At 40.8% G+C, this 23,450-nt stretch overlaps 2 protein-coding genes across 2 annotated transcripts; both read left to right on the top strand.

The window, feature by feature from the left end:
- The first annotated feature begins 707 nt into the window (after positions 1 to 707).
- Positions 708 to 19,408, top strand: LOC136445785 (uncharacterized). Its single transcript, XM_066443923.1, has 28 exons — positions 708 to 912; positions 1,259 to 1,633; positions 7,164 to 7,358; positions 7,946 to 8,116; positions 8,235 to 8,621; positions 9,075 to 9,238; positions 9,536 to 9,682; positions 10,172 to 10,316; positions 10,600 to 10,763; positions 11,063 to 11,209; positions 11,714 to 11,858; positions 12,140 to 12,303; positions 12,604 to 12,750; positions 13,246 to 13,390; positions 13,672 to 13,835; positions 14,181 to 14,327; positions 14,923 to 14,977; positions 15,114 to 15,281; positions 15,821 to 15,949; positions 16,176 to 16,298; positions 16,604 to 16,729; positions 16,871 to 16,993; positions 17,197 to 17,424; positions 17,550 to 17,626; positions 17,879 to 17,983; positions 18,229 to 18,366; positions 18,724 to 18,820; positions 19,140 to 19,408. The coding sequence occupies exons 1-28, from the start codon at positions 804 to 806 to the stop codon at positions 19,406 to 19,408; spliced, it is 4,554 nt and encodes a 1,517-aa protein (XP_066300020.1). The 5' UTR covers positions 708 to 803.
- On the top strand, positions 19,399 to 22,718 carry LOC136446166 (polycystin-1-like protein 2). Its single transcript, XM_066444484.1, has 6 exons — positions 19,399 to 19,984; positions 20,410 to 20,523; positions 21,209 to 21,444; positions 21,758 to 21,882; positions 22,244 to 22,344; positions 22,521 to 22,718. Exons 1-6 carry the CDS (start codon positions 19,631 to 19,633, stop codon positions 22,572 to 22,574), a joined length of 984 nt encoding a protein of 327 aa, XP_066300581.1. The 5' UTR covers positions 19,399 to 19,630; the 3' UTR covers positions 22,575 to 22,718.
- Positions 22,719 to 23,450: the final 732 nt, after the last annotated feature.

Genomic DNA, 23,450 nt, shown 5'->3' with positions numbered 1-23,450 from the left:
TAGTCTCAACGAGTATTGAAGTGTTTAAGCCCACCAGTTGGAGTAATTGAGGATGACAGTCTCTGCCCAGTTTCCGAGCAAAGGTCAAAGGTTAAAGAAGAGTGTTATGGCCTTGACAACACCTATCTGAACATAAGGACGAACAATGAAACAAATATAAGTAAATAGTCTCAAAGAGTATGTCACAATAACATCTCCTTTGATGGAATGCCCTTTCTTTATAATTTTCAAAGCAAATATCGTATCAAAAAATATGTACGCAGTTTACACACGGTTTTCCAATATCACCATACATTGTTTATTTGGAGCGTCACTAAGACATAAAACATGTCATGATAATAGAGGATGACAGACTCTGTCCAGTTACTAACCAACGGTCATAGGTCAAAGAAGACGAGTGTTATGGCCTTGGTAACACATATCTGAATGTTAGGTCTAACAATGCAACAAATATAAGTAAACAATATCAATGATTGTGTCACAATAGCATGTATTGCGATTGCTCTCTTTCTCTGTAATCTACACAGCTGATATAAATATTGTATCAATAAATGTAAGCGCAGTTGACACATGGTTTTCCAATGTCACCCTGCAATGTTTATACATTTGGTGCGTCACTAAGTCATAAATCGTGTTACTATGATGACCACACCCAGTCTGGTACCACCCTGCCAGCCGACGTAGCAGTTTTACTGCGCAGAGGGACGTGTGTAGTCAGAGAAAAGGACAGCTAGAGGAAACATGGACGACCCTACATAAGAGGAGAGCAAATTGTGCTTGGAATATCACCACTGGACACAAACATGAGGCTCGTCAAGAGTATTTCTGCTGTGTTCGTATTTCTTACGCTGATAGAAGAAGCGTTTCTGACAATTGTTCCTGATTTGGATGGTGACATGAGCTTAAGTCTAGGTGGGTTACACTTTTGTTTGTTGGCCTCTGGAAACTGCATCCTAGTCATTCATTTTTATCGGTAGTCGTTGCCCAACGTTTTAATACCGGTTAAAACAACAGCTTATTGCAGAGACTACATGTACATAGATCTTGATATGTAATGTGAAGGGCAACATCGCCTATCAGTTCAATAATTATTGTAGTTTACTATTCTCACATCCATGCATACGCCTAGGAGAGAATAATTGTCATACTAAACGCTTGAAGCTGTAAGATCTAAAGGGTGCTTAAAGGAAGCTATACAGGAATGCCTGGTCTGGTAATATGGAATGTAATTCATATTTTGCAACATTTCTTATTTCAGGTACCTGTTGGGCAGACTCCCAGATTCACGGCTCAAGTTGTTTCAAACTTTTCACTGATGCAAGTACGTACCAAACTGCCCAAGAAAAGTGTCAAGAGTACGGAGCTCAGCTAGCGGTGGTGAAAGACGACGACACCAATGATTTGGTCGCAATGCTAAAGGGCAGTGACGAAGAGGTCTGGATCGGCCTGAGAAAGAGCGATGGGATTTGGAAGTGGATTGATGACACCTCGCTGGATGAAAGCTTTCACGCTTGGGCTGTAGGCTGGCACATGAACGGCGGCAGATGTGTTCTGCACGGCGTGTCTGCTGACTATCAGAATGTGTGGAAGAAAACAGATTGCTCAAGACTATACAGCTATATATGCCAGAAAGGTGGGGCTTTTTAGTATCACTTCTGTCACTTACTTGTCTTTCTATTGCCATGCTGCATATCGATATCAACTATATCTGTACTGTTAAAATAAGTCGAATTCGGTCGGGTAACCGGAAGCACAACCTATTTTTCATGACCTTAGCAGAATACTAATGCATTATTCCCTAGTATATGTTCGCGTCACTGTTTCCATGGTTACACAAAACATGCCATCCATCTCACGCAAAACCTTGCTGTCACACCCTCCATATAATGGTCGTGGGTGAACGGGGTATACGGGGTCAAGGTTTGCCTTAATAGTTAGGAAATTGCACTGGGTCTTAAACAAATATAAGGCTGTTGCTATCTTACAGTTGTATTTGCATGCTTATGTCGGGTACGAGGCTTCTTCCCTCATCCCAAACCATAAGTGGTTTCTAGAAGATTTGGTCCGGCATTGCCCTCCCCAACCCTTTAGTTTGTTAAGTATACCCGTAAAATCGTTTAGTTTACCCGTAAAATTGTAGTTTACAAACAGAATTGCATTGTATTCGATTGAATTATAGTTTATTCCATATAATCTTATGGCATTTACTCATGAAATTGCACTTAATTCAGAACTGACAAGATTGCTGATGAGTGCCCTTAGACATCCATGTTCGTACGCCTCACTAACAAGTGGTTAATCTAAAGACGAACAAAATACATGTACGATAGAAAGCATGACATGGGATCACTCGTTTGTTGAAGAGAATGTAATCTGCTGGAATTAAGTAGCCACAGTTTGCGAAAAAAAAGATGATTACAAGAGTCATTTTGTATTTTTCGTGATCATGCCACATCGGAAGACCTAAAAAATGAGTTATCAGGCATAGAAGCGTTTAAGCCCACCAGTTGGAGTAATTGGAGATGACAGGTTCCACCCAGTTGCCAACCAACAGTCATAGGTCACAGAAGAGTGTTATGGCCATGGCAACACATATCTGAACATTATGACGAACAACGAAACAAATATAAGTAACTGGACTCTCAAAGAGTGTGTCACGACACCATCTCCTTAATACTCTTTCTTTCTTATTTCACGAGAGAATACCGTATCAATAGATATATGCCCAGTTAACACGCGGTTTTCCGATGTCACCCAGCAATGTTTATATATTTGGTGCGTCACTAAGTCATTATCAATCATGTCACTATAATGACCACATCCAGTCTGATGCCACCCTGCCAGCCCACGTAGCAGGTACAGGATAACATACCTGCGCAGTAGGGCGTGTGTAGTCAGGGAAAAGTACAGCTAGTAAGAGGAAACATGGACGACCCTACATAAAAGGAGAGCAAATTGTGCTTGGAATATCACCAACATGCGGCTCTTCAAGTGTATTTTTGTTGGGACAGTGATCGTATTTCTGACGCTGATAGAAGAAGCATTTCTGAGAAGTTCTATTGATTGGGATGGTGACATTAACTTAAGTCCAGGTGGGTTACTCTTTTTCCTTTTTGGCCTCTTGAAACTGCATTCTATGCCATAACGTTACATTGAACATATGATAGTCACGTGATATGCCGATCCTTCAAAAACGTGGAAAATAAGCATCAATTTTTGAACCGGTCACAATAAAGAATTGTTGCTACATTTCTTCTGAATCTGCCCTCTTTAACTTAGCCTCTATAACAGACAGCAAGAAGACAAACGTTGAAGTGAAAATGGCAATCAACATCGCACGACTCTTTTAAACACAACGTTAAAATCCAGACTTCGCTGTTACATTTGGTTACGTTCGATATATTCTACAAATACCACCTTGTTGCACTTGGCCTTCAACAACTAGGAAGTTTGTAGATTGCTAGGTATACTCAGACACCCATGTTCGTAAGCCTCACTTATAAGTGGTTTCTCTAGCGACGCAGAAACGAAACGTACGACAGAAACCAGCCACTCGTTTGTTCACAATAACTGTATGGCTGACGACAATGCACTCAATGTGGAATTAAATAGCAATATGCTGATTAAAAGATAATTGCAGGAGCCCTTTTGTATTTTCCGTGATCACGCCACCTGGAAAGCATCAGAGGTGACAGTCATCAGTACATCAGTCACAGAGGTTGTCCTTGACAACATAACTGACGGCCACTCTTACATTGCACTAGTATCTACAACCGGGATTATACATTTTGCAGGCGATATAGTGATCTAATACAGTAGTATGCATGATTTCAGAGTAGTATGATATCGGCTGATGTTTGCTTGCACATTTCCAGCAACTTGGCAGTGTACAAGCACAACACCTCTTTCAAATATCCCAATCATAAACACCCCTCCTAATAAAATGGAGTGGCCTTGATATCACGTCATAGAAAAGAAAACGCTTTATTAGGGACGCCACACAGCTTCACCTGATAAGGCCACAGCAAGTAAATTTTATGGATGACATCCTCCGCAGACTCCAAAATTAATGAGATAGGGCGAAAAAAAAACAAGGCGGGCCCAAAAAAACAAGATTCCTATATCTTCAAATTTTGAGATCACAATTCTTGTTAAACAAGAATTGAGGCGACGAAATATGATATCATGACCAACAGGTCTTTTAGTCCTGTATTCAACCTATGTTTTAGTCCTGCATTCATTAATATATGATATAAAACCTCCTTCATTCAATAGTAAACATGTCCTTGTAGATGTGTATATATCTCAATAGACTAACTACAACAAATGCAGAAAAGATCTTGTTGTACCATCATCTGAAGCAACTACACTGGGTATTCATATGCGATGAAACACCTTGTGTATACAGCTCAATTTACTAGACCCCCCCCCCCCATTATTTATATAATGTCCTTGCTAGAACAAATGCAGAAAACAGCTTGTTATCATACCATCATGGGCAGGAACTACACTGGGTATTCAAATGCAATGAAACACCTTAGACTGTCAATGTTTACGACATATTTGCCATTTTTTGGCATGTTGGCCACCATCGGAGGGCAATGAAATTTCTTGTTTTTTATTTCGAAATCAGGCGAAAATTAATGAGCGCGCTGATGTCATCCATAAAAATTACTTGCTGTGGCCTAAGTACAAAATAATCAGACTGGTGTTGAGACACCTATTGGAGAAGATGGAAGGCAATGTGTTGTTTTAATGTCGCCATACAAAATGTTGCCAGTCAATTCGCTACCCATTGTTACGGTACTTCTGACGCTGACATCCGATATTTTTCTGCTGGCTTTATGTAGATCCCAAGGTTAGTTACCTATCATCCGCCTGCCTTTCTGCCATTTAGATTCTTAAGCTCCTCTCTCACTGGAGTGCGGCACGTTGGCGACAGCTTGCGGATGACTACAGGCAACATGCCGTGCATAAACGCCAGCTTGCCACCATATCGCCGCCAATGTGCCGCTTGAAATGGCTTTTTTTGAAGTTAAGAAATATACAAGTGGCAAAATGCTAGAGGTATAATAACTAGAGATATATCGAAAAGCAGATAACAACTTAAGTATAATGTTTACTATACATTCTTACATCAACTGTTCAGATCCTTAATCTGTATACAGAGAACGAAATGCGGGGAGTCTGTTCTGAATTTTAGAACGACCTGGTCGCGAACTAGCCGCGAACCACTCCGATATGCCCCCCCTAGTCACTAATACGTCCCCAAAAAAACACCACAAGGCAGCATATATTTTGTTAACGTAATATGTTGGTTTCAAGGTTTCTTAGTTCTAGTAAATCCATTAAAGAATATATCATTACACATAGTGGAGTCGTATGTAGTTTCTTTTTGCTATTTCTGTTACTTTAAGAGTCTAAGGTTATGCGTATATTTCATTAGATGTTGTCTATGTCGTGCCAAGTATCACAAGTGAACAGCCTTTTATCACTGAAAATTTTTTTAGTATGCATTCCAAAAAAAATTTACATTGTATTTCCATTAATTGACAATACTGCAATTTCCAATGACTTGCTTACTTTGGATTAAAACACAAACGCACCGAACGTCAATGTGACCGCAATGGAAAATTGGCGAAAAATTGGCAAAGTTGACGTAAATGATTTGCCACCAATTTGCAACATGCCGCAGTCCAGTCATGTACATGCAGGGGCTCTACGCCGCTCTAGGCATTCTGTGACATACATCGGTAGATAGTTTTGTTTTTCCTTTTTAATGATCATTTGTGGGTTTCGATGTAAACATTATCTGAAGAGTTGTCACTGACATGTGATCCACATTTTGTTCAACTGATAGAACATCTCTGATGTGAAAGCACTCGGTTGGAATTAAAATGCAATCAGCAAAGTGAGCAATAATTACAGTGGCTTCTTTGTATCCAGGCCATCTCCATGACAATCGATGGATCATGGTGTCATGAGATACAAAAGCAAACTATGACGACCCACGTTCCGATGACACTTTCCGTTACCATTGATACTTTTTTCGCAGAAAACAAGCTCTCCTTACAAGAACCCTTTGTGTCGCAAAACCACACACTAGTAGCCCCCATGCGGCCTTATGATGTATTCAAGAACACTCCCGCACAAGGAAGCATATTGTAGCCTCCTCCGGGGTTCCCAAGCGAAATGGTTAGCCCCTTACAATAGCTACCGCTAGTCGGACAACCTTGGATGATGTACCGTGTACACAGTCAAAGGAATAAATAAATGGGATCCCCAGCAAAAGAATCATCGCTCCCAACAAAATTATCACTGGCGCCGCCCGGGAGGCCTGCAAAGGAGACTAGCATATCAGGTGTATCGGTGTGATAGATAGACCAGCATAACAGTTGTCAGGCCTTAATTTGCATTAGATCCTTGGGACATCTCTCTATGCTTTCAAAACATTCATTACCGTGTTGGGATGTTGCTCTGGTGACAAAATATATATTTTTCACATTAAAATCGACATTTAGTATGTGCATTTGTTTAGATATTTTATCTGCAAAACTTATTGTGGTTCACCAATAATGCCTTGGTCCCAATCAAAATGACATTTAAACTGCGAGGTCCAACACAACGAGTTTCATTTTTCAACTAAACGACACTGGTCTTTGTCAAGGAATAATCCCACCGCTTACATGACGTCACTATATGCAGATTGCATGCAGAACAATGACTCATTTCGCAATAGACTAAATGTAGCAAATACTTTGTGGCGCTCCCATCTCTATTTAGGAATGGTTGTACGTTCGAGGACCACGCATGATGTATTTTTCCTTATTCTATTCCCCTTATAAAAGTCTAATGCAAGTCTAAGGAAATAATGACACGCTGTCTACCAATCGGACCATCTGGGCCACAAATAGGCAAAGGAACGCCGTTCATGCGTGGTTTATTGCAATAAGCTCACTCGTAGATTCGAGTACGCATGTGCAGTGTCAAAGGTAAAGGCCCCTGAGACGTAAACAAAACCTCTCAGAACGTTGTTATGCAAATCGATACCATATCGAGACGACAACTGTTTACAAGCCAGGGGCCTTCCCCTTTGACGCTGCACATGCGTACTCGAATCTACGAGTGGGCTTATTGCCTTTACTCAATTGTTTTATATACAGCTGTGCAGTGTGTCTCGCCGTCGCTCCCGGAGAATGGTAACTTTATAGCTTCTCCCGGCTCCGTCGGAAGCTTAGCGTACCAACCTAACGACGTGCTTCATTTCACATGCAACACTGGACACAACCTGGATGGCGCTCCTGCACTGACATGCCGGGCTGATGGGACATGGAGTGCAAGTCCCCCAGTGTGCAGAGGTACAACCAAAGAACATATATAACTTTACTTTACATACAACAAAGGTACAAAGTATGGTATCTACTGGTACATAACTACAGTTCTATAAGGCTAATCTAACGAATACAGGAGTGTAGAGTATGGGATGAGAATGTATTTTTTACAATCATTGGAGGAATCTCTAACGTCTTATATTTTACATTCTTTAATACATTTTCCTATGTATACCATGCAGGGGTCGTTACATGTCAATATGTACTTAAACTTGCGTTTTTAATATTCTATTGAGATGAATTTTGGTATATAAGATAATTGTGTATAGTGAACTACGTATATCAGAATATTTCGGACATACAATCAAAAAGTGATATTCGTCTTCAATTAACTCTGGACAAAATGGGCAAACTCTTTTGGTCGAAAGAATTTTTTTTGAATCCCCCGGTTTCTATTCCTGATTTGTGACAGCCAATTCTGAGTTTTGTAATTATATGTAGTTTAGAGATTTTATACGAGAATTGTTCTATTAATTTTTCCTAGAATCCACCGTAGGTTTGGTTTACTCGGCTCGTATTGCCACTAACTGGGTGCATTTTGTACCTATATGTAGTGGTACAGTGTCCCATACTGACGAACCCTGCAAACGGTGACGTAAGCGGCTCCAACTCCTACGGAGACAGAGTCCAGTTCGAGTGTAACTGGGGATACACGCTGGTTGGAGAGGATTCGCTCACTTGCAAGGATACCGGTCATTGGAATGGAAATGCACCAACTTGTAAAGGTGATCACAGAAACCAGAAACCAGTAGCTGTACTTTCGACATCAACTCCGCATTTCAACGTCAGCTTCTTCTTAAAGCTATTTGATGAAAATAATCAATTCTTCTTACTTGTCCACAGGGTGTCCAGTAGCAGACTACGTTAGCTTTAACGGAGTTTGCTACAAGAACTTTAGTGAGAGGAGGAAGTATGATGGGGCTAAACAGAGGTGCGCTGAAGACGGGGGACTGTTAGCCATGCCGAAAGACAGGGCGACCAATGATTTTTTCTCGGATCTTTTGAGCGATTATGAATTTCGTTGGCTTGGATTGTCTGATAACATCAGCGAAGGCAATTGGATGTTTGAGGATGGACGAACCCTGACCTCATTTGGCTTTGCAAACTGGAACCAAGGTGAACCGAATGGTTACCATAATGAAAACTGTGCTGCCCTTTGGTCTGGGTCATGGTGGATAGATGCATCATGCACTGACCACTCATTTGGATTCATCTGTCAACTGGATCAAGGTTTGCGTTATACCTTTGCTATTGTTCCTACTGAGATATTGTACGGTAATGTGCACATACACATGTTCCGGATAGCTTGCAGAAGAGAATCAATTTACGTTGACCTGTTTTGTTTGCCCTAAGTACAGAACCCATCTTCTATCATGTAATTTCACTTCATTTGCATCGGACTACTCTCTTTTCTCATACGTTTTAATTTGTTGCTCATCCATGGTGTCAATAAAAACGTGTACAATAAACGTATGTACTAGACGTGTATGTAACGCCGGGTCATGGGTGATGTATGGCAAAACATATTATATCTTTAGATATTCACTGCCGGAAACTGATATGAATTGGTGTACATGCTATTTCTACTATCATTGAGATCAAGATTATTTTGTGCTTAACAGATCATAAGTGTTTCAGTGGCACGGTGAATCATTTTAAGCATAGTTATCTCTGTTTTTCCAGATTGTCGCAATCAACTTGGGATGGAGTCTGGCGCCATACCTGATGCGAGCATCACTGCGTCCTCTTACTATCATCACCCTTACGCTCCCTATCGCGCTCGGTTGAACGGGGTGATTGATGCAGGCGCCTGGATAGCCAGGAACGCCGGTGGACAATGGCTACAGGTAAGCATACAATCATATTGATAATACGATTGCGTTTCACCAGCTGAAAAATTGGCAGTACTCTTTAACCTTTTGAGGGTAATTCCAATCACTTGCAACACTTTTGTTAACACCAAACACGATACGGTGTCAACATCGGTACGGAGGCGTGCTTGCAAGAGTTTCCTGGTTTCAGAATATTTTGTTGCCAGCCAGACTGCATCTGCATCAATGATGTGTGTAATCAAACTATCTTATTCATATTTTTTCTCTTTTGCTCTCATGTGCATTTTTTACAAAAGAATCAATGTCTTCTAGGTGTATTTAGGAGAGATAAAACGCGTCACGGGCACCATCATACAAGGTCGCTATAATTACGACCAGTGGGTGACGTCCTACAAACTACAGTACGGTGTAAATTGGACTACAAGGGTCACATATGAAGACAGCGATGGCACAGCAATGGTACCTGAGATTCAAAACACCTTGATTTTCTATATCAAACACTACATTGCAGTAGTAAAAAATATTACACCTGAACCAGATCGCGCAAATTCAAAAACATAAAACAGTTTTAATTTTTGATCTACAAATACAAATATAGTTAGTCAGGTTGACATTCAAAATGGCAAACAGATTGATTCTGTTTATCTCAATCTTCAATTAATTCAGTTCAGATTACTTTCCACTGCTGATATTTTTGACCGTATCTATTGTTTCTATAAAACGTGGAAACCTTTAAAGATTGTTAAACTCTAAGCCCTTGAATGAGACTCTCATCGAACAGGTTAGGAATTAAGCATTCATTATCATATTGGCTCTAATTCATATTGAATTTTGTTTGGCTGCGACTGTATGTTTGATGTGCATAGATTAGTGGGTCATTGGTGGTGATAGATATTTATACCATGCAATTTCGAATAGTCACCTTAATATGATGTATTTACCTTTCAGGTCTTTCCAGGGAACAGGGATAGAAACACACCTGTAACTAATCTACTCACCAACCCCGTCGATGCCCGTTATGTGCGTTTCTTGCCCCAAACTTGGCATGTCCACATCAGCATGAGAGCAGAGATTCTCGGCTGTAGCATTAACGGTAGGTTTATTCATAAAACTTTTTATTGGTTGACATGTGGCCTTCTGGATGGTAGGTTAGAATTTATTTTCTAGAAAAATAAACACTACTGCACTTGCCTTCAATTCTGTGCACTTATTTCAAAGATGTTTTGATCTGTTTTTGAATACAGTCCGTTACAATGCACCTACCAACTCTATGAACGGTGCCGTGAGAGGCTCCAACTCCTACGGAGATGTGCTCACCTTCACCTGTTGCAGTGGCATAGGAAATCATTTCAAGCATAGCTCTCTTGTTCTTCCAGATTGTCGCAATCACCTTGGGATGGAGTCTGGCGCCATACCTGATGGGAGCATCACTGCGTCCTCCTACTATTCCTCCTACCCTCCATATCGCGCTCGGTTGAACAGGGCGAGTGGTGCAGGCGCCTGGATGGCCATATACAACGCCGTTGGGCAATGGCTACAGGTAGGCATACAATCATATTGATGGAACGATTGCGTTTCACCAGCTGAAAAATTGGCAGTACTCTTTTTGAGGGTAATTCCAATCACTTGCAACACTTTCGTTAACACCAATTAGGATACGGTGTCAACCATTTCCGGGCGGGCATAACATGTTTAAGAGTTTGCTGGTTTCAGAATATTTGTTACCAGCCAGCCTCGAAATATCTGCATCAAGGATGTGTGTAATCAAACTGTTTCATTAAGATTTTCTCACTAGTGCTCTCTTGTGCATTGTTTGACAAAATTATTATTGTTTTCCAGGTGGATTTAGGAGAACTAAAACGCGTCACGGGCACCATCGTACAGGGTCGCTCTGATGCCTACCAGTGGGTGACGTCCTACAAACTACAGTACAGTGTAGATAGGATCACATGGCTGACATATGCAGGCAGCGATGGCACAGAAATGGTACCTTTGATACAAATAGACCCCCTTGCACCCCTTCATTTAGAAAAATCAAACACCACATGACAGTAGGAAGAAATATTACATCTGTACCATATCGTGCATATTGAAAAACGTAAAACAGTTTTAATTCTTGATATACAAATGCAAATATAGTTGGTCAGGTTGACATTCAAAATGCCAAACAGATTGGGTCTAGTTTGTCTCAGTCTTTAATGAATTCTGTTCAGATTACTTCCAACTGCTGATATTTTTTACCGTATCTATTGTTTCTATAAAACGTAGAAACTTATGAAGATTGTTAAACTCTAAGCCCTTGAATGAGACTCTCATCGAACAGGTTAGGAATTAAGCATTCATAATCATATCTGGTCTAATTCATATTGAATTTTGTTTGGCTGCGACTGTATGTTAAATGTGCATAGATTAGTGGGTCATTGGTGGTGATAGATATTTATACCATGCAATTTCGAATAGTCACCTTAATATGATGTGTTTACCTTTCAGGTCTTTCCAGGGAACAGGGATAGAAACACACCTGTAACTAATCTACTCACAAACCCCGTCGATGCCCGTTATGTGCGTTTCTTGCCCCAAACTTGGCTTCGCCACATCAGCATGAGAGCAGAGATTCTCGGCTGTAGCATTAACGGTAGGTTTATCCAAAAAAAATTATTGGTTGACATGTGGCCTTCTGTATGGTAGGTTAGAATTTATTTTCTAGAAAGATAAACACTACTGCACTCGCCTTCAATTCTGTGCACTTATTTCAAAGATGTTTTGATCTGTTTTTGAATACAGTCCGTTACAATGCACCTACCAACTCTATGAACGGTGCCGTGAGTGGCTCCAACTCCTACGGAGATGTGCTCACCTTCGCCTGTTGCAGTGGCATAGTAAATCATTTCAAGCATAGCTCTCTTGTTCTTCCAGATTGTCGCAATCACCTTGGGATGGAGTCTGGCGCCATACCTGATGGGAGCATCACTGCGTCCTCCTACTATTCCTCCTACCATCCCTATCGCGCTCGGTTGAACAGGGCGAGTGGTGCAGGCGCCTGGATAGCCATATACAACGCCGTTGGGCAATGGCTACAGGTAGGCATACAATCATGTTGATGAAACGATTGCGTTTCACCAGCTGAAAAATTGGCAGTACTCTTTTTGAGGGTAATTCCAATCACTTGCAACACTTTCGTTAACACCAATTAGGATACGGTGTCAACCATTTCCGGGCGGGCATAAAAATTTTAAGAGTTTGCTGGTTTCAGAATATTTTGTTACCAGCCAGCCTCGAAATATCTGCATCAAGGATGCGTGTTATCAAACTGTTTCATTAAGATTTTCTCTCTAGTGCTCTCTTGTGCATTGTTTGACAAAATTATTATTGTTTTCCAGGTGGATTTAGGAGAACTAAAACGCGTCACGGGCACCATCGTACAGGGTCGCTCGGATGCCTACCAGTGGGTGACGTCCTACAAACTACAGTACAGTGTAGATAGGATCACATGGCTGACATATGCAGGCAGCGATGGCACAGAAATGGTACCTTTGATACAAATAGACCCCCTTGCACCCCTTCATTTAAAAAAATCAAACACCACATATATGACAGTAGGAAGAAATATTACATCTGTACCATATCGTGCATATTGAAAAACGTAAAACAGTTTTAATTCTTGATATACAAATGCAAATATAGTTGGTCAGGTTGATATTAAAAATGCCAAACAGACTGGGTCTAGTTTGTCTCAATCTTCAATGAATTCTGTTCGGATTACTTCCAACTGCTGATATTTTTTACCGTATCTATTGTTTCTATAAAACGTAGAAACTTATGAAGATTGTTAAACTCCTAGCCCTTGAATGAGACTCTCATCGAACAGGTTACAAATTAAACATTCATTATCATATTGGCGAATTTTGTTTGGCTGTGACTGTATGTTAAATGTGCATAGAATAGTGGGTAATTGGTGGTGATAGATATTCATACCATGGGATTTCGAATAGACACCTTAATATGATGCGTTTACCTTTCAGGTCTTTGCAGGGAACAGGGATAGAAACACACCTGTAACCAATCTACTCACAAACCCCGTCGATGCCCGTTATGTGCGTTTCTTGCCCCAAACTTGGCTTGGCCACATCAGCATGAGAGCAGAGATTCTAGGCTGTAGCATTTACGGTAGGTTTATAAAAAAAAAATTATTGGTTGACATGTTGCCTTCTGGATGGTAGGTTAGAATTTATTTTCTAGAAAGATAAACACTACTGCACTCGCCTTCAATTCTGTGCACTTATGCCAAAGATGTTTTGATCTGTTTTTGAATACAGTCCAATGCAATGCAACTACCAACTCTCTGAACGGTGCCGTGAGAGGCTCCAACTCCTACGGAGATGTGCCTACCTTCACCTGTTGCAGTGGCATAGTAAATCATTTCAAGCATAGCTCTCTTGTTCTTCCAGATTGTCGCAATCAACTTGGGATGGAGTCTGGCGCCATACCTGATGGGAGCATCACTGCGTCCTCCTACTATTCCTCCTACCCTCCATATCACGGTCGGTTGAACGGGGTGAGTCCTGCAGGCTCCTGGATAGCCTATCTCAGCGCCGTTGGGCAATGGCTACAGGTAGGCATACAACCATATTGATGAAACGATTGCGTTTCACCAGCTAAAAAATGACAGTACTATTCAACTTTTTGAGGGTAATTCAAATCACTTGCAACACGTTTGTTAACACCAAACAGGATACGGTGTCAACTTCGGTATGGAGGCGTGCTTGTTCCTCACTTTTGTTAACCTCAACCATTTCCGGGCGGGCATAGAATTTTAAAGAGTTTGCTGGTTTCAGAATATTTTGTTGCTAGCCTCGATTCATCTGCATCAATAGTGCGTGTAATAAAACTGTTTCATCAAGATTTTTTCTCTTGCGCTCTCATGTGCATTTTTGACAAAGGAATCACTGTCTTCTAGGTGGATTTAGGAAAAATGACACGCGTCACGGCCACCATCATACAGGGTCGCTATCATTACGACCAGTGGGTGACGTCCTACAAACTACAGTATGGTGTAGATGGGATCACATGGCTGCAATATGCAGGCAGCGATGGCACAGAAACGGTATCTTTGATACAAATAGACCCCCTTTGCACAACTTTTTTTTTTAAATTATACACCATATGGCAGTAGGAAGAAATATTACATCATTCTGAACCGTATCGTGCAAATTCCAAAATGTAAAACAGTAATGATTTCTTGATTTACAAATACAAGTATAGTTGGTCATGTTGACTTCCAAAATGCCGAACTGATTGGTTGGGCTTGTCTCAATCTTCAATCAAGATTCCGAGTCGAAAATCCTGCCGCTACGCCATACGACCGTATCTATTGTTTCTATTAAACGTGGAAACTTTTGAAGATTGTTAAACCCTTTGTCCTCGAATGAGACTCCCAACGAACTGGTTATGAATCAAACATTAATAATCATTGGATCTAATTCATTATGAATATTGCATGGCTGTGACTATATGTTAAATGTGCATAGAATAATGGGTCATCGATAGTGATACATGTCTACACCATGGAATTACGAATAGTCACCTTGAATTATGCATTTACCTTTTAGGTCTTTCCAGGGAACACGGATAGGAACACACCTGTAACCAATCTACTCACAAACCCCGTCGATGCCCGGTATGTGCGTTTCTTGCCCCAGTCTTGGTTTCGTCACATCAGCATGAGAGCAGAGATTCTAGGCTGTAGCACCAACGGTAAGTTTATTCATAAAACTTTTTATTGATTGACATTTAGGCTATAATTACTATTTTAGAAAGATGAACACTATTGCATCCGCTTTCAATTTTCTGCACATATGCCCTAGTTGTTTTGATACGTTTTTTAATACAGTCCATTGCAATGCACTTACCAACCCTACGGACGGTGTCGTGAGTGGCTCCAACGCCTACGGATCCGTGCTCACCTTTACCTGTAACACGGGCTACAGCCTGGATGGTGCTGCCACACTTACCTGCCGGGCTGACGGGACCTGGAGTGGAAGTCCACCAACTTGTACAGGTTAGAAATGATGCACCTCTTCTTAATAAGAGTCTGAATTGAAATCTATCTGAAGACATGCTGTATCATCACACCAATTTTAGTTGGCATCGTGATGTACCTTAATCAAAGTTTCTGTTTAGTGTAGATCAATGGAATGCAAGTGCACCCGGATGGTGATTCAGCAATTCTCAAAACAGAGTATATCAATCTACGAACCGATGCTCATTTTGACCCTCCTTGGCCAGCGAAATACATGCATGTCTCATCCAAAGCTCATATATTCAAATCCTTACAATGACTATAAAAAGTACTAAGTCGCAAATAAGCTCATCATTTAGGCTAGAATAATGTTTACCCATATAGATTCTGTTGATGATAAAATTATGTACTAGTTAGAAGACTGACATATGACTTTATAATGACATTATCGTCATTAGATTCAAAATAAAAAAATGTGCATCTATCGAGGAACAGATCATCAAACGCATATAGTGTTGAATCTAGTTACAACACAGAAAAGGAAACTATACAGTAACATGTGGGTATTTTCCATACAGATGTGGACGAATGTGCCTCTCCTAACGGTGGCTGTGGACAGAATATGATCTGTACCAACACGATCGGGAGTTACCTTTGTTCCTGCCTAGTCGGATACCACTTAGAGACCGGAAGCTCGTCTTGTGAAGGTACATCATCTTGGATTTTATTTGGTTGCTTACTGACAGGTTTAATGCACTGGAATAAGACTCTCCTTTTATATTTCATTTAAGGGAGTATCGTACGTATTTGATACACTGCACAAAAGCTGATATTTGTTTAAACCTTGAGAAGCTCAAATTGGCATACTTAAAGCTTGCTTAAAGGCTCCCCTGTGTCTTCACCCATTTATATTCTGTGTATTACGTCGAATAGACGTCGACGAATGTGCTGTAGAGAACGGAGGCTGTGACCAGATCTGCACGAATGAAATCGGAAGTTTCCAGTGCTCTTGCGGCAGCGGATACGTCTGGAACGCGGACAACCGCCAGTGTGATGGTAAAAAAATCTCAAATAATGAGGATACCATGTTTGTTACTTCTTTAACTAAGGGTATAGATAATTCATAAAAAAATCTGCAATTGCAGTATAGGAATACAGTGTATATTTCTTTATTGATAACAGTATGTTTTAATCAAATAACGAGTAAATCGTTTTGTTTTATAAATTATATAAATGCAGCACTTATCATACATATAGAAAGAGAGCCTATATATGAAGGAGATGGGGGTCATCCTGCATTCATTTTACTGTACATGTAGAGGTAGCATATAGTTTCAACATATTTTTTTTTCGTTTAAAAGATGTGGATGAGTGCATGGAAGTCCCGGGCATCTGCGGTCACTACCTAGCTGTCTGCACTAATAACATTGGCAACTTCGACTGTACGTGCAGCCGGGGGTATGCCATGGTGTCGGGCGGATGTCATGGTAAGTGCCTCATATTTCTTTTGATATGTCGGTTTGAAAATATTCTCATCGTGTTGTAGTCCTATGAGTTTAAAATTGAGGCATTCGCATACGTTCAACTTTTTAGTCCTTCTTGGTAGTAACACGTCATGTCACCTATAGATGTAGACGAGTGTGCTGTCGGTGAATACAGCTGTGCCCAACACGCCGTTTGCCAGAACACCGACGGATCGTACTTATGTACTTGCAAAGACGGCTTCATTGGAGACGGGACGTCATGTACGGGTGAGTACTCTCTGTTCACAATGTCAATGATGTCTTCCTCTGCTACAAAAGCAAACAACTGTCTGGAGATATTGCTTGACATCTTTCATGTCAAAGAAATGAATAAATCAAATCAAATCTTCCATGTTTTAGGTCTGTTGCTGTCAGATAAAGGATTAACTTAAAGGTACAAATTCTTACATCATGTCTTTTACACGTCACAGAGATACAAACAACAACCGTCAAGACTACCAAAACCATGCCGACAACGAGTGAGACGACTTCAGAGCCTGAAACAAGCCATGTCAACACTTCCCCCCAGCCTGTGTCGACGTCTGTTACTTCAGGAACTGGCAAATCAACGACGCTGTGGCAGGAAGAAACAACTTCACATCAAGTCACCAGCCAGCCGCCAGACACCCAGGCATCAACAACTGACTCCATCGCTTTCGGTAGGATATACCACATATGGTTGAAGCTTTTAGCTAGTACTTGTAATTTTTTGTAATTTTATCACAATTCAAATCTTCGACAGAATATTGGTGAACATACCTGCATGACTTTTCTTCTGATTCAGGGGGAGGCGATCAAATAGACCTAGACTCACCTATTTCAACATCATGGCCGACGATGTCAACTGAGCCTCAGACAACGGTAATTGCCTTTTAAAGGGTCCTTTTTACTGATACAAAGCTCAAGTTTACAATGTTAAGGAACTCGTAGTTTCCCCGTTTGAATGTAGCTATAGATTTAGAAACCTCCTAACGTAGCACCATCATTTCTGTTGGTAAGAACATAACTTCAGTGCATACGGTCGTTCATGTTTCATTTGGTGTATCAACTTTGGATCTTGACCAGTTCTAACTGCACTTTTTGAATTATATATGCCTTTGTCTTTCTATAAAGGAGGAGTACAAATTGCCCGATTTCTGGCCTGGGTTGACGGGACTGGTTAATGGCCAAGCAGAGCCAGGAGAGATACAGCAATATTTAAACGACGACGGGGACGAGGTAACTATGATAATGAATCTTTGAAAACTGGAACCATGATATTTTAAATTTCCCATTGTTACGACCAGGTTCATATATAGGTCAGACGTTAAAATGTATTATTTAAGTAAAATATTACTTCACCCTGCATAATATTGGTACGAGCAGTGAGCTGGCAACTATGCATGGTCAATCATGCCCCCCCCCCCACACACACACACTTTATCAGTCTTCCCTCTCTACCTTTTGTTACTTTGATCCCATAGGAAACGCGTCTGGCCAAAGCCTTAGACATGGTATACAGCCAGTCTTCGGACCTTGACAGTTCAGAGAAAGTAGAACTTCTAGCCAAAGCAACTGACATTCTCCTCACGTCATCTGGGCAACTGAATTTAAATGACCAAGTAAGTAAATCAACATTTTTTGTGTATACTTTTGCTTTTGCTTGTGTGATGAATCCGCTGATGTATAGGTCTAGATCTGATCCTTACTTACTGATGTGTGGCCCCCTGGACACAAAAAGCTTCCTAAATAATAACGAATCAATGGGGATGCATCAAAATGTATGTCATGGATACTACAAAAGTAGCCATCATTTTCATGTTTAGATATCTGACAATCATAAATGTTTTGAAATGCAGCACATGCATGCTAGCCATACATCAGTTCCTCAGAAAAAGAGCAATTGCATAATGGACTACAATATATTTTAGAAATTTAACAAATTGAGTATTCATTGAAGTCATTTCTCCGACGTACAGGCAACAGGGGGTTTCATCGTAGAGAAAATGGCTAAATCCATAGAGGAACTCTCAGAGAACGGAGCATCATTTCCACAACTAAGGCCTGCTGCCTCAGGTAGTGTAATAACAAAATCTAGTCCACCATCACAGATAAAACACGCTGTCCTAATAGCTTTACATGGCTATCCTAACATAGGCTTACATTCAAACAAAGATGGCGTATTCTCTACCACCAGCCTAGAATCTACCACAAAACTACAATTTTTTTCATATAATAAGATCTTTTAACATTACAAATTAATATATTAGCTAAAATTTTCTAACATTTCACCAATCTCACAACGTCTACAAAGTGATTTATCAACTAAGATTATTAGCATTACAAATTGATTTATAAGGCTAAGCTTTTCTTGAACCTCACAACGTCTATCCAGCGGTTGTCGACACCGTTTCAATACTGGTGGAAGCAGGAGTCGAGGAGGACGTGACAGTAAAGGACGAATCTCATCTTCTGCCACCGAGGAAACGGAAGGCGTACAAGGAGAAACTGGAGGAGGAGCTACTGGAAAAGAAGGAAGAACAATGGAATCTCGTGCGTGAACTAATGTCCTACTGTTTAGATGCTGTTGTATCAATATCGTTAGTAATTGTGTCTAGAATAAGAATTGCAGTTGACAAGTCTGTTTTAGAAGGCAATGATTAGTATGATTGCAGCAAATGATTCCAACCTAACCTGATAAAATCACGCTTCTAGCATCTCCAATCTAAGTTGGGGCTACATAAAGCCTTGAACTATGACGTGTTATGTTACTTTAATCTGACTTACACTGGAACAAGTTTGAACTGTAATTCCCAATTGGACTTACCAAAATTTTCGACAGTACAGTTCCAATCTTTGTTAAGGATTGTGCAATTCACCACAGAGATGACGTCACGTTGTACAGATAGAACACGTGACTTGGTGAGCAGTGGATCATATGATGCAGAACGTTTGTGGCGCCCCCGTCTATATTCTGACTTACTCCAGCCATTTTCCTTTAAACAGAAAAAGGAGGCCATGTCAGCGCTGACGGAACTGATAGATCACATCGCCAGCGCCCTCATGAGCAGTCATGCGGTCCCAGGGTCCGCTACATTGGGAAAGAAGAAAGTGCAGCTTGCCCTAAAGAAGGAGTCAGAGTTAGGAGAAGAACCTGTGTCCCTCCCTGCTGGGAAAGTGGACTTGCCCACTGATGATGCGTTCCTGCCTTTTTCTTCTTCTTCAGATGTTGGGTGGAAGGTTTGCGTTACATTCAGTGTGGTAATGGTTTAAAGCCTCAAAGTCATCATTAACGGACGAATATCAGCAGGGAACTCTGGGAAAGTTTACTTTTACATATAAGATAGCAGTTAAAGGGGGGGGGGGTAGAAATAGGAAGGTATTCCATATGGCCCTGCGATTACCCATTGTCAGCCCCCAGATGAATGTGCCCCTCAGTTGTCTTATCGTAAGAGAAAGAAACATAATCAAAACTGATCCCTAACATTAGTGTATCTACATGTCAAAAGACTGTATAGCAGAGGTTGATACACCATGGTCATTCATCGTCTCGAAGATAATGGTGGATTGTATCTTATGAAGAGGGCAGTGTAGTATTGTACTTCTGCATGACGTGTACGGCGTCTCGCTAAGATTGAGTCTCCTGGCGGTCTTCTTCTTTCTAGATCACCGGCTTTAATGACAACCCTTACGTTTGGGACAAGTCGGCAGGGGACATCAAGTCGTCTGTCCTGGACGTCAGTCTGGGAGACGTAAACGGGAACGAAATCCCCGTTAACGTTAGTACAGCATCTGCTTCTGTTCGACGAGTAGAATAGCAAATAAAGATATTTCCTCCCACCCTGCCGTAGGTTTACCACTTTAGCTGTCATGGTGTCTGACGTAAGGTAGAAATGATTCTCATTGCATCTGTCTATAAGCTGGTAACAGAGTGGTGGTCGTAGGACAAATTCTTGCACTTGAGCATTTGCTGAAGATATAAGAAACACTACTAAAAAGGTAGACATATAAGTAGACATCTATTATTTCATGTGATAGTAATTGTCAATTTGATCATGACCTTTAAACAAGTATCGGTGTATGATACTGATACAATGCGTGTGTCTTGGAACGGTAAACCCCATTGCACTCTACATTTAAGTATTCAAGAAATTTAAAGAAATCTGACTTGTGATGAATAGCTACTGCGAAGCTGATGTGGAAGAGTACCAGTTAACATACTATAGATATTACTGTAATGGCTAGAGATCAAATGTTTAATCGATTGATTTATTCATTTATCAAATGATTGATTTACTCTGCAGGACGTGCAGTTAAAAAAACGATAAGCAATCAAATATCCGTAGTAATTGAGATTATTGAATGCTCTTTGAGATAGTTGGAAGATCTTTAAGAGATCATTTTAGGAAGACTGATGGTATCACCTTTTGGAGATCCCTGAGTAACACTTTTTACCGTCCGTAGGGCCTGTCTGAAGCCATTACCATCGTCCTTAAGAACAGGCCGGAGATGTTCCAGGTCGGGCATCTCGTGAACTACAAACATTACGGTAACGACACCATGGCGTTCCGAGACTTCCAGGCCCTGGAAAACGCCACGTACGGGGTCACACTGACGGTCCGGACCGCCGCCTTTGTCAGAGAAGCCAGGATGTACGGGAAGCTTGGCGGAGATCCCAACGACACGGACCACGATTTCAGGTAGCCGTAAAGTACAAGCTACATGTGCATACTATTTCCATTTGCCAGGCGATGGGCCAAACTGAGACCGGCCCACGGCTACATAATACTTATATCAATTCCATGTTGCAATTGCTTGCCGTTGTTGAAAGTCAGTTCTTTATCATTAGTACGTTGTCTATGCTTTCCCTCAAGTGGTTACTAGTAATTGTAATATCATCTACCCTTTAACGTTTGTCTTTAAGTATTAAGCTAACTTTAAAAATACCCTTAAAAAAATCTAGATTGAACATGTCCACTACTTTATTATGCTTACTATTATTCTGATTTATAGCAAAATTCTTTCGTGGGAGGACTTTGAAGATGGGGGCAACCAGACTATCTCTGCCTTCATCGCACTCCCTGTCGGGAAGGTCAAGGATCGGAACGGACAGTACACGCTTGGCCTTCTTATGGAAGGTATTGCTGGTTTTGCCAAGAGTTTTACATAATAATACGTGAATTTTATTTGGATAGGTGAATCACATAGAGTTAATTCGAAAATTCGTCAAAGTATTTACAATAAAAACACGTTTTAGTTTTAGACATGTGTCCCCCTGGTGAAGAAACAAAACAAAAAGGACGTTTCTTCATGTAATTCTACGTTACTTTTTTTGATGTTTTAGGCGATTATGCCACTTCTCTGACTCGCTCCCAACATAATTACTTCAATTGCAAAATAAACGTTAACAATTTGAAGATGCCGATTTCACCTTCAAGGTTCATTCTTTTCTAAAACAAAAGAAAGTGTATCCTAATCTTGAGCCTTCCTCATTTCTAGAGTGCCTGTCTGAGAAATGCAACTACTCCGTGGATATCGTCAGGATGGGCTGCCGGTACTGGGATTCAGAGGACAACGCGTGGAAGGGTGACGGCTGCAAGGTATAGTATGGGAAACCATCGTATTGCATGCGTTGTAGTATTTATCATCTTTGCACACTTAAGCTGTAGGGCAGATTTGTTTCCGACCATCTAATTAGTTTATTCCACACCCTTGTATGTTGCATGTTAGGAAATTCCTAACACATTCACTGTCTCCTGCTTCGGATTCCATCCAGGTGAGCCCAAAGACCACCCGGGAGGAAACAGTCTGCCTGTGCGACCACACCTGACCGCCTTCGACGCCGATATCGTTCGGGTTCCGACCCGCGGCCCGTTCTACTCACGATCAGTAGTCGTGCAGGACAGCTCTATGGTCTGTCTTAATTAAGCCATGTCGGTTTTATTACATGGATGACAACTTCTGGGGACCCTAAAATTGATGCAAGCGTGCGAATAAAAGAAAAGTTGAAAAAAGCTGCATTATGATTGTCTACGTGGTCAGGAAGTACGAACAAACCTAAATACACAGAGTATGGAATGCGAAAGTACACATTCTTCATTTTTGTTCTTTCAAAGGTTTTTTTTTTACTTTGTTGGAATTGACTTGACTTTGGCATTCAATATAATTATCCATTTTTCCATTTTTTTTTCAATCTACAGCATGCGTTTTGTCAGTTTGAAGCTGTTCTTTTCGATTAACAGGATGGCCGAATTTTTGGAAACGGACGAAAATTGATGCGCGCGCGGATGTCATCCATATAATCTAATCACCATGGCCTTAGCAGTGAACAAAAGATGTAGAAGAGCGTGGGGTAACTTTAGGTTGCCCTTGACAAAATAATTGTAGAGCAAACAAACATAATTGTTCACTTCAATTGCTGCTGGACGGTGGCATCGCTTTGCTGTGTGAATGGTTAACAGTATATATTCATTTAATTATTTATATATATACATCTAAAAGCAACAACGATAATGTCTACAGTACATGTGTAGATTGTGATCTGTCAAAAATTGCCCGGTCGAGATTACGATAGGGGTCTATTTCGACAGAAATCGCGATGGGGATGCTAGGTGTTTTTTTATAAATCATGAGTAAGCCCATTGATCTAAAGGAACAATAAATTAAAGTTTAAAATCTCCACTTGTCTTTTATCAACTAACCATAT

This window comes from Branchiostoma lanceolatum, chromosome 12 (genome assembly GCF_035083965.1).
Source record: "Branchiostoma lanceolatum isolate klBraLanc5 chromosome 12, klBraLanc5.hap2, whole genome shotgun sequence".
Lineage (NCBI taxonomy): Eukaryota > Metazoa > Chordata > Leptocardii > Amphioxiformes > Branchiostomatidae > Branchiostoma > Branchiostoma lanceolatum.
Note: the sequence above shows the minus strand (reverse complement) of the source record. Positions and strands in the feature narration are given on the sequence as shown.

Bases quoted from the DNA above. Each gene is read 5' to 3' on its own strand.
- LOC136445785 (XM_066443923.1), top strand. From the start codon at position 804: ATGAGGCTCGTCAAGAGTATTTCTGCTGTGTTCGTATTTCTTACGCTG. The intron at 13,836-14,180 runs GTAGGCATACAA...ACTGTCTTCTAG, and splicing joins CCGTTGGGCAATGGCTACAG to GTGGATTTAGGAAAAATGAC. The intron at 17,984-18,228 runs GTAACTATGATA...TTGATCCCATAG, and splicing joins TAAACGACGACGGGGACGAG to GAAACGCGTCTGGCCAAAGC.
- LOC136446166 (XM_066444484.1), top strand. From the start codon at position 19,631: ATGACGTCACGTTGTACAGATAGAACACGTGACTTGGTGAGCAGTGGA. The intron at 20,524-21,208 runs GTTAGTACAGCA...TACCGTCCGTAG, and splicing joins GGAACGAAATCCCCGTTAAC to GGCCTGTCTGAAGCCATTAC. The intron at 21,445-21,757 runs GTAGCCGTAAAG...TCTGATTTATAG, and splicing joins GACACGGACCACGATTTCAG to CAAAATTCTTTCGTGGGAGG.